The sequence below is a fragment of the Cyprinus carpio genome, chromosome B12 (genome assembly GCF_018340385.1).
Source record: "Cyprinus carpio isolate SPL01 chromosome B12, ASM1834038v1, whole genome shotgun sequence".
NCBI lineage: Eukaryota > Metazoa > Chordata > Actinopteri > Cypriniformes > Cyprinidae > Cyprinus > Cyprinus carpio.
Genome location: NC_056608.1, coordinates 4,255,030 through 4,271,950, shown reverse-complemented (window position 1 = coordinate 4,271,950; position 16,921 = coordinate 4,255,030). Strand labels below are relative to the sequence as shown.

Sequence of the window (16,921 nt, the reverse complement as noted above, 5' to 3'; positions counted from 1 at the left end):
GACATCTAATCCAATATCGGGCTCTACATAGACTGCTAGGATCTTATGCAATTATGATCTGGTGGATTTCATATTAAAAAGTCATTTTTGTGACCCTGTTATGGGACTGTTTTTTAATTCAAACGTGACTGACCCTGCCCAAAAGGAGGTTGGGATGGAGAGCCGAGAGAGAACATGAGAGAGGACAAGTAACTGTGCTTCATAGCGATGCGAAGCAAATTTAGGTCAGGGATACAAGGGTAGTCATCCGTGATGAGAGCATCACAGACATTCAGCTATTCTAAAGCACAACCCTAGTGTGTGCCAGTGGAATGCGCGGTTTCTCAGTTTGTTGCCAGATAAACAAGCAAATAAACCCTAAGGAGGTGCATTCAGACTTTTCCTGGTGCCATCCATGGATTTATCCTTAAATCCAACCAAGCAGTTTTTGACATGGTCAGATCTGCTGATTAGAGATTTGCCTGGTTGCATAACAAATAATACCTCTTGAGTTGGTATATACACACACAAACATACACACCAATGATAAAAAAAAAAAAAACATTAGAAGTTGAGCAGGTTGTCTGTCTACTAGACCTCAGTGCAGCCCGTAACAATCATAGAAAATAATTAGAAATTACCAGCTTATCCTCTTCAATATTTGATAGATGTGATGCTGCTCTGTTTATTGTTAGCATGAAAAATAGTTTTTAGATTTTAGACAAGAAGATTTAGTTACATTTTTGTAACTGGTCTGCCTCATCTGACTAACAGTACTCGTCAATGTCCAAATAATCAAGATGTCCAATCAAAACAAAGAAGGCTGTTGTTCACACGTTCCAAACATGAATTCACTGCTTCAGTTTGCTTCAGTTTTTAAAAATGTGAGGTAAGATAGCCAAACATTGAATATTTTACAACTGTTTTATGAACAGTAATATCCAGTGATGCAAACACACTGGTTACAGCCTTGCCTCAGCATATCATCATATATGTATATCTTTGCAATAATGAAACTAAAAAAATGAATCGCTATTTTAGATGTTTACTAGATTTATTGGCATTAAAATGTTCCACAATACAACAAGCACCACACACACTGACAAGAACAGCTTAAAAATCCCAGAAGTTTGATGACATCCTGTCAGAGTAACAGTGGGAGCTTTGTTTCATGAGCCGTCTTGACGCTCCATGAGAAGAATCAAATGTTCCCACGTCTTTTTGAACTATCACTCTCACAGCGTTCAATGAAAGGGGAAGTGTATGTTTACAAGGAAGCATTCATCTGTATCTATTAGTAGCATACAGTCTAGTTTAAAGTTCAAACCAGACTATTGAGATGATCCAGAGTGGCGTGTCATACTGATTATTCGTGTATTGAAGAAAGAAGCAAAGCATTATTAAAATAATAATAAATAAAAAAACAGGCCTATATTCAGAATGACTTATTAACATACTACTAAGTATGTACTGTATACTCTGCACAGTTTGCAAATTTTCTGTATGCATGTAGTACACAGATGTGTTTCCACAATAAGCAGTATATAACAGAGCACACTGCTAGTAAAATTACCCAAAATGCAGTTGTCCTGATACTCAAACACTTGATAGTCTGCTCAAATACTAAGACATTTTACACAAAATAGAATCAAACAAAATCATATACTTTACATTTTGTTATCAGATAACAAAAATTTCCTTCACGTTAAAGGGATAGTTCACCCAAAAATGAAAATTCTCTCATTATTTACTCACCCTCATGTTGTTCCAAAGTTGTAAGACCTTCGTTCAACTTCAGAACACAAATTAAGATATTTTTGATGAAATCCAAGGGCTTTCTGACCCTGGATAGACAGCAACACAACTGGCACGTTCAAGGCCCAAAAGGGTAGGAAGGACATTGTTAAAATAGTCCATGTGACATTAATGGTTCAACCGTAATTTTATGAAGCTATGAGAATACTTTTTGTGCGCAAAGAAAAAACCTGCATCAGCAGAACCACACGCATGCGTCATGGTACTCTTATGAATGTGCATCAAAGACTGACATGCAAGAGAAGTCGTTGAATAAAGTCGTTATTTTTGTCAGAAAATCAGAAAGCATTTGGATTTCATCACAAATTTCTTAAATTGTGTTCCAAAAATGAACAAACATTTTATGGGTTTGGAACAACATGAGGGCAAGTAATTATTGACAGAATTCTCATTTTTGGGTGAACTATCCCTTTAACTGTACACCATTCACATGCAATTTGATGATGTCATGTGACAATGTTAAGTGTGGAGTAATGAATTCTGTTTCATTTGTGAAGTGTAAACTGCACAATTATTCAATAATACATTTTAGGTCAATTTTTTTTTTTTTTTTTTTAAGTTTAGTTAAGTATTCCACCTCCGATTGCCTCATTTTAAAATGAAGAACACCTTACTTATTGACACATGTTGTCCATTAGCAATTTAAAGGCAATAAAGAAGGAAAGACAACTGCGATCTGATATTGTGTCCAGGCAACTATACATGTTAACCCTCACCTCTGCTTTGCAAAAAGAGATTCGCTTGAATTCCTGCATTCAGTTACTGACACTTTGGATGGCTTTATGTGTGTGCTGTGTGGTGAATATGTCTTTGCATAGTATCGCAGGTGCTGTGCAAACATCTATGTTGATCTTTTGCTTTCTCTAGCTGCACACACCCTCTAAATCGCCCTGTTTATGTGGGTTTGCAGAAGGGCCATGAGCAGTGCCAGGTTCATCCTTCCTGTTTGAACACACGCACATTAGAGAGCCAACTGTGCATGTTTTTTTTTTTCTTTAACACTCAGAATGAGGCACAGCCACACAATAACGATGGTCAGATGTTCTTGCTTCCATTGAAGAAGAAGATGTTGTTTTGACAATCCCAAATTATATGGGATAACATGATCATGAATCGTGCTTTTTTAGTGTAATTAAAGCATATCAAATACTAAGCTGATCTGAAATGTAAGTCGTCACTTTTTTGTCACTGCAGTTGGGATGATAAAAATGTAAAATTTGTAGAATACATTAGAAAAAAGCAAAAGTCTTTTGGATCCCACCATGTCACAGTCTTTTTGTTATAGTGTAGAGTTTACTTGCTCTATTTGAAGATGTGTATATTAGGTAAACATTGACAAATGTTGAGCAGTCATCACATTCCCGGTGTACAGAAAGCTTTGAGCAAAGGTGAGAGAGCAAAGATCCTGAATCCTTGTGTAAATTCTGTGTTCCAGACAGCTTGTGTGCCAGATGCACATAAAACAGGTGAGATTTTTCCCACTGCCCAATGCAATGACCTGGAGAGTCCAGACAGGTTTTTTTTTTTTTCTTTTGGCTGTGGTTTTTAGTAAAGCAGAGCAGGGAAACCCATAAGAAGATGAAAGAGAAGAGCAATTAGTTGATATAACTGGGAAAGTATTCAATAAATGCTAATGGGTTACATCAACAGCTGTGTTTTGTATAGTCACACTATAGTAGCAGTGAAGATGCTGGTAATGCTCTACAGCAGTCTTAGGCTTACTTATTCCCTCTCTAAATCATGTAGATCTAGTTTAATATGCTGCTCATTACTCCAATCAATGTTTGCCATCAATGGTTGACACTTCTGAAACCTCAGATGATGAGACTAAATAATGCATGAAACTTTTTGACTGTACATAGCTCATGAAAAATTTAAAGGGATAGATGGTTCACCCAAAAATGAAAGTTCTGTCATCATTTACTTACCCTCATCATTTTTTTTAAAGAAATTCATACTTTTATTCAGCAAGGATATGTTAAATTAATAAAAAAAGTTATAGTAAAGACTTGTATCGTAAAAAAAAAAAATCTGTTTTAAATAAATGCTGTTCTTTTTAACTTTTTATTAATCAAGGAATTTTGAAAAAAAGTATCACATGTTATAAAAACATATTAAGCAGCACAACTGTTTCCAAACAAGAATAATAAATCAACATATTAAAATGATTTCTGAAGGATCATGTCACATTGAAGACTAGAGTAATGGCTGATGAAAATTCAGCTTTGCATCACAGGAATAAATTATATTTTCAAGTATATTAAAGGAGAAATCTGTTGTTTTAAATTGTAATAATTTTTCACAATATTACAGTTTTTACTGTATTCTTGTGTGTGTGTTGAAAAGTGATCCCCATTGCTCTAGAAAGAAAAATAACAAAACAAAACAAAACAAAAACAGTTTCTAAGTGCTACAAGCACACACATCAGAATGAGCTGTCATGAAGTCTGGAGGGCTGGGCGCAGTGTAATGAGTGTGTGTTTGTGTGTAGGATGAATAGCGCATCAGGATGGCTGTGAAATATCCAACATGTATAATCTGCTTTGGGCTGGGTAGCTAAATAAATATTCTAATAACAAGTACCACTAATGGGATGGATTTTCAGTATTAGCGATTATAGTATTACAAAATGATTATGTAGTCATGAGCGAATATTTGGATTTCTAAAACGTCATAGCTCTGCGGGAGTGTCCTGTGTAGAAACAACAATTGCAGTCAGTGGAAAAAAAGGGTGTTTTCTGTAATTTGACAATTAGATTGTTAATTACATTCTGTCGTCATATAAGGCGTGAATCTTTCATCTTACAAATAAGAACATACCAAAGCAGTTTTGCAAGTGCACTGTGTTACGTTGTGCGATACAATGGTTTAATAAAGTGTCTAAAGAAAGGCTTGCAGGAGGTGCATAGAGACACGTTTGCTTGACTGCACTATTTTAGGCCACATGGCAGTAACCTTAAGCTAGACCGGCATGCTTGGCAGTATAAATATACAGGTTCACACCGGCACTCTGGCTCTGTTTACACTGAGCTTGTGACAGCCCTGAGTGAAGAGACGGATCCTGTCGATTGGATATTGATTCAACCCACACTGTCCTTCGAAAAGTTGATGGACGCTTCTACTGTTGTTGACTCACCAAAGTCATATGGTTGGTTTGTCAGTTGTTTCTGAGGTTTCTGGTAATGGATTGTGGATTTTCAACCTGAATTTTTTCATGGAAATAACTGTTTTTCTTCTGTCAGCACTGAAGAGCCATTTTGAATGGTGGCCTAGAAGTGCACAACACAACGAAATCTCCACAACACAACAAAATCGTCACATCACAATGCAAAGGACTAATTTTGTTGTGTTGTGACTTGTTGCCATTGTGTTACAGCTTGTTTCCGTTGTGTTGTGCTAATTTCGTTGTGTTGCGACTTGTTCCAATTGTACTGTGGTGATTTTGTCATGTTGCGGCTTGTTTCCTTTGTGTTGCAGCTTGTTTCCTTTCCATTGTGTTGAGGCTTGTTTCTGTTGTGTTGTGATAATTTCGTCATGTAGCCGCTCGTTTCCGTTGTTACAGCTTGTTTCCGTTGTGTTGCGGCTTGTTTCTGTTGTGTTGCGGCTTGTTTCCATTGTCTTATGCTTATTTTGTTGTGTTTAGCTTATTTTGTTTTGTTGCAGCTTGCTTCCGTTGTACTGTGGCGATTTCGTTATTTTGTGGAAATTTTGTTGTGTTGTGCACTACTGGGCCACCATAATTTTGGCACAAGGAATCAGAGCAAAACAATCAGTGCCAGGCGAAAGCTTTTTGAACTGCTGTTCTCTTGTTCATCCACTAACTTATTCCTTTTATTTCCCCTTCTTTCTTTCTTTTTACACCCTTCTCTCTCTTTTCTCTCTTACCTTTACCCTCCATCCTCCCCTCCCCCTTCAGTATCCTCATTCGGACTTGCTATGGACCAGCAGCACGATTTATTGAGCTCCTCGGCCAATAGCCACACAGCTCACTACAACTCTGGTGATACCATGGCAACCTCCCTTTCTGGAATGACCATCAACGATCATCACCATGGCAACCAATTCCATAAGGAGAATGGAATTGCGGTGGGGCTCGTGAGACCAGGGGACTGTCCAATGAAAGGTGAGCTGGCTTATGTGGGAAAACAGGTTGGTTGTGTCACAGCCAGTCAAAATAAATACACACACATACTGATTAACTGATTAGTCAGAACTATTAAACAAGCTCTGCAGTGTGAACAGGGTGTGTGTGTATCATGACAGCATTCACATGTAGTTGAAGGACAAGTTTAATTGTTTTTGAAGCACATACTGGTATGGAATATGGTCTACACATTCAGCGGACCTCCTACCACAACTTAAAGGGATAGTTCACCCAAAAAATGAAAATTTTGTCATCATTTACTCACCTTCATGTTGTTACAAACCTGTATGAGTTTCTTTATATTGAACATAAATGAAGGCATTTTTGAAGAGTGCTGGTAATCAAACACTTTATGGTCCCCATTGACTTCCATAGTATTTCTGATTCTTCAAAATTCTTTAGATTATCTTATTTTGTGTTTGACATAAGAAAGAAACCAACACAGGTTTGGAACAACATAAGGGTGAGTAAATGATGACAAAATTTTCATTTTTGGGTGAACTTTGTTGGAACAACTTACAAAATTGTTGAAGTTGATTACTTAAAATATTTATGGTGCTAGTTTATGCTTCAATTCATTGTAGTTGTACAATGTAGTTTGTTGGTTGTGGTGGCTAATTCTTACAAATTTGCACGACCTCATTCCTACGATTGACGGTTAAGTTTAGGGGCAGGGTTACGTGTATGAATTTACCACCTCGTAAAATACGTAGGATTTCTCATAAACCATATGAATTCGTACAAATTAGCCACCTTGTCAAAAATGTACGAACTGGCGTGAGATCGGGTTGAAAGTTGTCATAACTCAAAAAGATTGGTGCAAACTATTGCGTTATTTTTCAGTGTAGTTGAGCCAAAATATTTGTTCTTAGAGTGTATAAAAGATTCATAGCCAATAAGGATGAGATATTCATAAATAATATCTATTTACATGTAGTGAACACTATTAAATATTACAAGGACATTATGACAGGCAAAATCAGATATATCTTGTCTGCCGGGGATGATATTATCAGACAATGCTGTTCTGTCTAAAACACCAGAGAAAGACTTGCACATGTGCCTACTAAATAATGAAATTATATTAATGACTTCATTAGCACATGAATTCACCGTGATACGACATACATGCAGATGTGTTATCTCTCTGAGCATCAATTAGCATGACCGCCAACGTGTGTTTCCTCCCATCATGAGCAAATTAAACATATCAAATGATCAAAGACATTGCAGGGCGTATGATCTTAATACATATTTTAGTGATGAATGTGGCCGCAGTGGCAGCAGCTCTTTGATACAGCCTTGTGTTTTAATTCCTTTACATAAACCACAAGGCTATGCTTGACTGGGCCCTCAATCCAGGCTTTGCAGCTGCGTCGCGCTGTAATCCAGGCATGTGGGTCACCCTCCTCTCAGGACGTTCTCTGGTACTAATTCAACGGCATTACACACCCTGCTTTCTTCTGCATGTGTGTGCGGTTTTGTGTGTGAGTGGTTTTTTTTTTTTTTTTTTTGAAGACCATTAGCATTTTGAAAAGCACACCGTTCTCAGTCGGGTTACAGAAAATGTAAAGCAACAGTGTACAAAGGAAGGCAAGCACAGTCGATGGACATTGAGCGAGTTTGAAACCCCCCCCTCATTCACTGCTCCACCAAAAGTATAAACAGTTGTCTTGTTCAGTAACTCAATCACAGCAATGAAAATTGACTCATCTGGCATTCTTTACAGTGATTGCTTCAGTCGTTCTAGCATACAGTGTAGTCAAAACTAGATTATAGTTTCTTAAAGCAATAGTTCAACCAACAATAAAAAATTGCTATACTCACCTTCAGGCCATCCAAGATGTAGATGAGTTTGTTTCTTCATCAGAACAGATTTGGGGAAATTTAACATCACTTGCTCACCAATGGATGCTCTGCAGTGAATGGGTGCCGTCAGAATGAGAGTCCAAACAGCTGATAAAAACATCACAATAATCCACAAGTAATCCACACCACTCTTTCCATAATATTACTTTCTCCAGTGAAAAAATCTCTTCTGAATCAGGAGAGAAATATGCACCATTTACAAGCCAAAACAGCTCTAAAAAAACATGTGGGTGACTCTTTATGTGATATTACTTTATGGGGTGGAATTGGTCACTGGAGGAAGCATTATTATTGATTATGGGGATTTTTGCAGAAACAACAGTAAAAATGCATTAATGCTGGATTTGTTTTTCACAAACGCACAGCTTTTCACTTCACAGGATGTTAATTGATGTTCTGGAGTGGTGTGGATTATTGTGATGTTTTTATCAGCTGTTTGGACTCTCAATTTTAGGAATAAACTGATGACCTGAGGGTGGGTACATGTTCAGACGATACGTTTTATTTTTGGGGTGAACTATTCCTTTAAATTAATGATGTTGCAATATAGTCCTGGGAAAATCCAGCTTTTTTTTTTTTTTGGAGAACACAGCGTTTTGTAAATGTAGTCACTTATTTAAAACCACAGCCAATCGCTGAACTCCAACCATGTGTATGGAAGAAAGGAACAAACATAGTGGTGGTATTGACTGACAGTCTTTTGTGAAGGTGCCAGCTTGCCACAGTCTTCCGTTGTGTTGTATGTATTCACATGCCATAAATGGGACCATAACACTCTCTCTTTTTCCTCTGTGACCCCCTGCATTCTTTAGTGCGTGGCTTATATTTCCCTAGTTTACAGCCTTCACTAGTGCACACTTTCTCCCCTTTTGCTCTTCCTGTAATGCCACACACAAGGAGGAAACACTACTCAGAGCATCTGCCACCAATAAATGGCAGATACTGCAATGGCACAGCAGAGAGTGAGTATGTTAGAGATAGTAAAGCTACAAGTGGCTCTAGAAGCACAGTATTAAACATTAGCTGCTTTCACACAAGCAGAAGCTTAACATAGCATTAAGATACCATACACACATCCACACCAACATACAGATAAACTATTGTAAATGATCAGAAATTATTGTTGTCTTCATCTGTAAGAATAAGTAGGAATGCTTCAGTTTTACTCTTTGGCAGTATTTTTTGACTTCCAAGTGACAGGTTTTAGGGGCTAAAACCCTAAATGCCTCAATGTTCATGAACAAGATACTGAAAAACCAGTGAGATGTGGTGCAATGGTCAAAGATGTCCATCTAGTGCTTGTTTACATAGAAAAACAATTACAAGCAGTTGCATCATTTCCATCAGAATGGCAATTTTACCAGCAAAGTTACAACTTTTCATTCAGGAAATTTCTCGAACGAATTTACCAGTATTTCTTAGAAGGTCCTGTTCATACATGATCTTTTAAGTGGTAATTTACAGGTGATTTTCCAGAAAGGGTTGTATGTGTGAAACCACCTTCTTTTACATCTGGAAATGAACTATAGTGTGACATTTTTTTTTTACTGGTGTTTTTAAACTTGTTGACATGTTTTGCTTGTTTTTATTGAATTCACAGTATTGCACATTTAATAAAAAAAAAAAAAAAAACACTTGAATAATAGTCAGTTGTCATCAGAGCATTTCATGGATGTCTTCACCAGTGTCATCCTATTATGCAGCAATCAAATGGTAGTATACTTCGTTATTGTGATCCATATGATCCCTTTGTCATCAGCTATCATCCTGGATTTTTTTTTTAGTTGTTTATTTTTTTTTGTGTAAATGTTTTTTATTTTTTAGGTGTGTTTTTATATTATATAAATGGACTTACTTATGCATACTTTATTGTGAAAAAAAATAAGAATAGTATGATTAAACCAACAAAAATGCAGTTGACTCAAACAGTAACATTCAGCAAAGAACCTTGTGTGAGGAGATGCATGTGATTCACTGTTTAATGCAGTCTACTTTTTGAAGTATCTCTTTTTGAAGTTGTAACATTTAAACCAGAGAAACCCAAACCAGGGCCTGCAGGCCAGTGCTGACCCATGATGACCTTTAATTTGGCCCACATCTTTATTTCTAATTCATATCTTCATGTTTACACTATACATTTTATTATGCAATAGTTGGATATAATACAGCTTTTACTTTTGGCCCACAGCACCCGTAGTAAAAGGTTCTGCACCTCTGATTTATACTGTTTGAATGTCAATGTTGTTTTGTAAAGCTAAATGGGCTAAATTTATTTTGGAGATTTTGTACAATGTTTCTTGTTATTTTAATAAGCAGTTACTTTCCAGCACTGCGGGTTGTTGCTTTTATGCCAGTATTTTTTAAATGGCCTCTGTTTTTCCCCTTATATTTTATTTGACAGTAAAATTAGCAGTGCGTTTTAAAATTTACATGTGTCCTTATAACAACTGAATAACTTTTTTTGTCCCCTACCAAGTTCAGAGACCCAGTTGCAGGGAAATACTGAGGTCGATAGAGGTCACAGTACAGTGTGACTGATTGCTCCAGCTCTTTGACATTCATTTCTTGAAAAAACGTAATACTTTTTTTAAAATTGTTTTTATTATTGTTTTACAAACTAAAACAAAAAATGTCTTGTTACCTGTGTAAATTTTTTTTTTCACTTAAGACGAATACTATGTCAAATTGAAAAACCTTAACAGATTTTAAACATGTCTCTATGAACACTGATTGTCCCGAACAACTGATAACTCCACATTAGGTGTGCCTTATGTGTTTTTTAACTACCATTCTCTCTCACAGAGGAGTTTTCAGAAGAACAGGTGGATGATGAGCGCAGTAATGCTGAAGGCACCTCCTCTGCTGAGGAAAAGCAATGTGGTATGCATTGCTGCACCTATAATAAAGATGCTTTGAAATGCATTTTGTCTTTCCTTTCCCTTTCAGATTGCCTTTTTTAATAAGCACAAAGTTATTTTTTTTTTTTTTTAATATTTATTTTTATGTAATGGAATGCCTTTTACTAACTACGCCATGATAAATATACAGAGTTTCAGGACCAGGTTTATTTGCAATGTGCTTTTCTCCTTTTGAAATTATTTTGCCGTAGTGCTCGCTCGTGTGAGTTTACCATCCAGTTCTTTTCTTTCAGCAGAGCACTTTGGAACCCAACTAAAGTCTCACTGCAGCTGAGCTGCTAAACCTTTCATGTCTGGCTTGCTTTTTGACTTTAACAGCAGCTTCACTTTCACAAGTAAAACTGGACTTCCTTTAGTAGCTTGGTGTGTAAACTGTTCAAATGACTGTTTTATAGAGAGCCCCCAGGATTCAAAACAGGAAGAGAAAGAGGATCAGTGCCAGCCTGTAGTGGAAATGGCGAGTGGTACGGATCTTCTGCTCCATCGACTGCTGCCTCTTTTGACTGACATGATTTGCTTGACTGCCCTTTTGTGCTTTAATTTATGTGGATGCCTTTGTGCCTTTCATCCTAATGCTTCTCATTTTCTACAGCATTTTTTTTTCTGATTCGTTGCATATTTAAAGCCTGCAGGATGCATTTGCTTCTGTTTGAAGTAGGCCTACTGGTAACAAGAATGCCATCTTGGATGCAGTTGTTTCAAATTGCCATTTCTTGCTTCGAAATCTTTTTATGTTACGCTTACAACGGGGTGATTTGTAAAGTGTAAGGTAATATGTATGTCTGCAAGCACACAGTTTGATTTTGACATCACCGCTGAGGCATGCTGACAGGTTTCAGGCTTTTAAATCAAAATAAACTCGAGGGAGACTCCAGCGCCATTCTCAGATTAGTTCCCATGCGATTAGTCACAAAGAGCTCAGCTGCCTTTGCCAGGGTAGGTGTGATGTTATGCCAAGTCTGGAATTAATGCTTTGTGCCAAAAAACATCTCAGCCTCTCACAGGTCACAATGCTTTAATTGCAAGTATTTGTTGCTTTTGTGATATTGAAATGAAGTGTAGAAATATTGATGTTGTGATTTCAAGCCAGGTTATAGTGTTTATAGTCCATCTTTGCGGCTGAAATAATATGCTATGTGATTCTCTAATGTTGTCTTTTATGTTTTTCTCTCTGTTTGCTATATATCCTGATCATTAATAAGCTGGAGGAACAGCGCCTGCAGGTAAAGTACTATTTTTTTCTCCTTCCCAACTACCATATTAGTGTCATGCTTTGTAGAATAGCCATTATGCTACATGAATTATGATCTTGTAGAATTTTTATTTTTTAAATTTAACAGCTTGTCTGGTAGTACTCCACCTCACTGATCTGTATCTTTTACTGGTTATTTTGTTTTGTGAATTCACCGAGATACCGTATGTCCATTTTATTTTAATAATCAGGAGCAACTAGGTGCTTTTAAAGAGCAGACTCCAATCATTTTTCTTTTAAATATGTAGAAAAAAATAGTATAGAAGCATTCATTGGTTGTGAAACGCAGTGCAAACACTGTTGCTGTGTTTATTAAGTAAACAGCTGAGTTCAACCAGTGATTTGGGGTGGAACTGTTTCTGTTTTAACCTGCCAATGGCAGAAGGAAGGTGTGTTTGTTTGTTAATTGCTACCTTTGTGAAAAAGAAGCACACTTGAAATCTCTGAAGTTTATTTTTAAAAACCTGTACTTATATAATAAGAATAAAGTCCACTTTCATGACATTGTTTCCTAAGACTACTTACTAAAAGGAAATGAATTTTTTTTTTACATGCTTAAAAGAGATAACACTTATTTTGTTGTCTTGACTCACATGTAAAATATTTAATTATAATAAAAAGTTGCCGTTTACATGACATGTGCCTATATTTTTGTTATCGTGAATGCTTGTCAGTAACCACATTTCAAAGACAGTAGAAGTAATTATGAAATAATATTTAATTTAGTGGGTCAAGAAGAACTCTTGCATTTAATATGTAAATTTAAACTATAATACATTTGTATTTAATTATAAATAACATAAAATAAACATTACAAGTATATTCTTTTAACGGATGTCATTTCCATAATAAATACTAAATAAAGTATGCTAAAGTGCACTTCTTTTTCTCAAGATTTATGGCACAAAAACAACATGCTTCATGTTTAAGTCAGATTTTTTTTTTTGCACTTTTTGCAAGCAATCTTGCTCTTCAATTGCACCTATCAGCTCATATCTCTGTGTTCAGTGTGAAGTCTGGTTCCATCACAGCTGTTTGTTTTGTGTGTTAGCAAAGGCCAGCAAACCAGTTTGTTATGCCCGTTGTCTTTCCTCTACGGTTGTCACCACAAGTGTTTTTGTTCCCTCCTTATCATGTACCAGCTTCCTTTAGAAGAGTGATATAGATGTTGTCTTTGCTTTCTGTAAACCTTCTGACCACTCTCTGTCCATGGGACGTGCATTAGTGACAGGCAAAAGCGGCTTTGTTTTCAGCTTTAGCAGCAAGGTTTTCATCAGATGGTTATGATCAACACTCGGACTGGAGCCTTGTAGACCCCCAGAGTATTCTAGAGCAGGACGAAGACCTCCTCAGAAGCAGCTGGTCTGGACAACCGGTCCATTCCCTTCATCGGTGGACAGCCGTCAGTCCAGACCTCACCAGGAGCCTGTCTCTGGAGAACGAGCCACCTGTGACTTTCCTGGTCCGCAGCACCGCCCTGGAAGACCTGACATCGGTCAGGGAGAGGACTGTAGAAGCCAGGGCTCCTTACAGCGAGACCCTCCAGGAAGAGGAAGAACTGTCTTTTTACGGCAACGAGAGCCATGTTGAAGAAGAAACGCTTCCGGTACGGGCCAGCAGGGCTCAGACGACTCTTGCTGAATATGCACCTTCTGAAACCAAAGAACATAGTGTTTCCAAAACTCTACCTCATGAACACATGGAAGCAACGGGAGAAGTGCAGGAGAAAGTCAATGCTACATTATCAGGGGTTGATCACAGCAAAGATGACGGAAAGACGGAAGCCACTCCTCCCTCTACAAGCACAATTGGCTCTCCAAAAGGTGTCCACATCTCCCCGGCAAGAAAATCCCTGGTGCCGGTGGCTCAGTTCAAAGGTCTGTGCAGATAAGCTCACAGAATCCCAATGCAGTGTCCCTTCCTTGGTTTGCCTCTACCTATGTTTTACAGAGCCGCTTAGCTATGCACCACTTTCTGTCTATAACGAATATCCTCCAAAATGAACGGCGTGCTGAGGAGAACGATCTGTTTTCCTGCATTCGTCCTTTTTTGGGCACTCTGTCATTCTTTTGTTCCCTCCGGTGGTCTTGCAGCCTGTTTTTCACCGATTGATGAAATCCATGTTTGCTGGCCGTGTTTCAATGAATTCAGTTTGGCATGTCTGTGTGCATGAACGTGTTACTTGCATGTGTTCATAACACCATCTGGTGCAGCGCTGCTTTAACAGATCCCGCCACTTTCATTTACAGCTTACATTTCTCAAATGTTTCTTAAAGGAGACATATTATGCCCCTTTTTACAATATGTAATAATGTAAGTCTCTGGTGTCCCCAGAATGTGTCTGTGAAGTTTCAGCTTAAAATACCCCACAGATCATTTATTATATCATTTCGAAAATGCCTATTTTGAGTGGAAGCAGAAACGCACTGTTTTTCGTGCCTGTCTCTTTAAATGCAAATGAGCTGCTGCACACCGCCCCCTTTTCCAGAATAGAGCTGCATCATTACAGCTAGTACCTGCTAAAAAAACATCAGTTTTGGTGCTGATTATCATGTTTATCGCAGTGAAAATCATGTGTTTTAAACCATATTAGTTTCAACTTCTTATATACGGTTTTCTGAGTGCACACGTACAGAAAGCGGCTGTCAACCCGCTTAATTTTTCAGACACTTGCAGAAAAGGGCTTACCAAAACAAAGTTGCTGGGTTGATCTTTTTCACCTTTCCTTGGTTGGTAGATGCACCGGGGACCTGATTATAGCACTTAAAACCTGAAAAAGTCAGATTTTCATGATATGTTGGCTTTAAAAACAATATTAGAATTACATAAAATCCAGTTAAAATTCACAATTCAAGAAAATGAGTGAAAGGATCAGGAACAAATTTAGCAAACTTAAAGAAGCATATATGCATTACCGCAGACATTTTATTTAGGCTTTCTAATTCTAAAGTAACATTATTTATATATAAGGCAATATAAAAATGCATTACGATGAACTTTTAAATCCAAGATGGCAGGCCAGGTGAGAGAAGTGTTGATTATAAACGAAAACCATTTGATTCAGTACTTATAAAAACTATTTTATCCACTAATTGTATGTGCTATGTATTCGTTGCCCTATTAGCAACATATTAACATCCAAACACATTGAAATCGATTGTGAGTTGAGTCTCTAGTGTTACAGATTAGTCCCTTGTGAGGTTTAGTAGTGATTTAGTAATGGTTAGGCAGCTCACTAGGTTTAACAACACATTTATTCACATGCTATTTCTGATATAGTGATTGTATTCATATTGGTGCATTTTTTGGTCCTTCACAGCTCAGTCCAAGACCAATGGTGATACTGAGAAGAGGGTGAGTGCTAATAGCTATTTGGCATAATCTTTCTGTTCATTATAGTATTTTCTGCCTTTTATTTTGCTTTCTGTCGCTATCTGTACTCCATGGAGTTTTCATCTACTGTTTTGCTCTTTATATAAAGACCCCTAAAAACAGTAAAGTCAGACCTTCATCCCATAAAACACCTTCCTCCATCCCCAAAAAGACCTCCTCTAGTAGATCTCCCTCGGTGTCTTCCACCAGTTCTGGGCCCAAAGAGTCCAGGCCAAGAGTGAGTACAGCTGCTGGTGTCGGACCCCGTGTCCTGTGGCTTTAACTTTGCGCCTGTTACTGGTAGTCTGTGCACTTTCTGCTGTGATGAACGCCAACTTTTTCTCTCCTCCAACTAACTGACCAACATCTCATTCACACATCTTTGATGTTAATTTTGATTTAGGATACAGCATCAACACTGACGGCTGAAAATAGTCAGCATGAATAGATTGGTTGGTGCGCATAACTTCAGCTGCAGCTCTGTTATCATGCTTACAGTGGATGGGTTCATATTTATTGAATGTGCTTTTAACAAACTGTATGTTTGTGCAGACAAACATGCTATTAGGCCAATAATTAATTTTCCTAATTTGTTTTATGAATACTTAAAATATGAGTGCTTTTCTCCAGTAATATTCAAAAGTGGGCGTACATGTCTTGCTAGAGAATTGCCATTTTAATATGCTAATAATATCATTTAGTGAAAATGATGAATATCCATATCCATATTTATATCCATATTTGTAATAAAAATGGCAAACTTTTTTGTCTTGTTAAGGCAAAAGCGTTGCCTTGTACCCACATGTGCAATGACAATAAAGTTGAATCTAATCTAATTTGTGTCCTTAAATAATATATTGTCACAAGTGATATTTATCTCTTTTCTTTAACTTATTTCAAGCTCTTTCAAGTTTTCTTCTTGGTAAACTAAATTTACACTAACTAAAAATTATTGGTTAATACTGAGGGGATAATGTGTCTAAAAGTGGATATCAATTATTTTTACACAATAAATATTGAAATATTTAATTCACTGTATTTATGTTATCATAGTTTTCAAAATTTTATTAGTATTTTTATTATTTTCAAAGATCTTAGTCAAGGGTATAAAAATAAAATCTATTTCTAAAAGAGATTTGAAAAGAAGAAAAATGTGGATCATGGGAAAATAAATTCAGCTTGTAAGTGACCTTTTTATAACAAAAAGTAAAAAAAAAAAAAAAAAAAAAAAAAATTTACTAAAGTTTTAATTGTAAACCAACCCCTGTGACAAAAAAAAGACATAAGCAGTTGTTTTGTAATCTGTAATTTCATGTAATATGAAATACAACATATAATTATTAATGTATTTCTGTTGCTTTCTCTCTCTATATTTATGTATATCTCTAGGCTTCTAGTAGCAGTAGACCTCATGCTGCGGGTACAAAGATTCCTGCCATGACTACGGCTGCCAAAAATGGAAAAGGTAATTGAGTTTCTTTCACAAAGGAGTTTTTAGGAATGAATCTTGTATATATTTTTGAAGAATGGAAGATTTGATTATGAGATCATTGCCATATACATAACCCAATA

General features: G+C 36.9%; 1 protein-coding gene across 12 annotated transcripts in view; it reads left to right on the top strand.

The window, feature by feature from the left end:
- The window catches only part of LOC109087789 (microtubule-associated protein tau-like), a 31,054-nt gene that overhangs the window by 4,643 nt on the left and 9,490 nt on the right, over positions 1-16,921 (top strand). For 7 of the 12 annotated variants that reach the window (XM_042734955.1, XM_042734950.1, XM_042734951.1 and 4 more), the window contains exons 2-8: positions 5,711-5,917; positions 10,610-10,687; positions 11,121-11,189; positions 11,928-11,948; positions 15,297-15,331; positions 15,459-15,587; positions 16,739-16,814. In XM_042734955.1, coding sequence (XP_042590889.1) covers positions 5,731-5,917; positions 10,610-10,687; positions 11,121-11,189; positions 11,928-11,948; positions 15,297-15,331; positions 15,459-15,587; positions 16,739-16,814 — 595 coding nt within the window. In that variant the 5' untranslated portion in view covers positions 5,711-5,730. The remainder of the gene's footprint in view (positions 1-5,710; positions 5,918-10,609; positions 10,688-11,120; positions 11,190-11,927; positions 11,949-15,296; positions 15,332-15,458; positions 15,588-16,738; positions 16,815-16,921) is intronic. The other 5 variants (XM_042734949.1, XM_042734952.1, XM_042734953.1 and 2 more) reach the window with 5 other exon arrangements.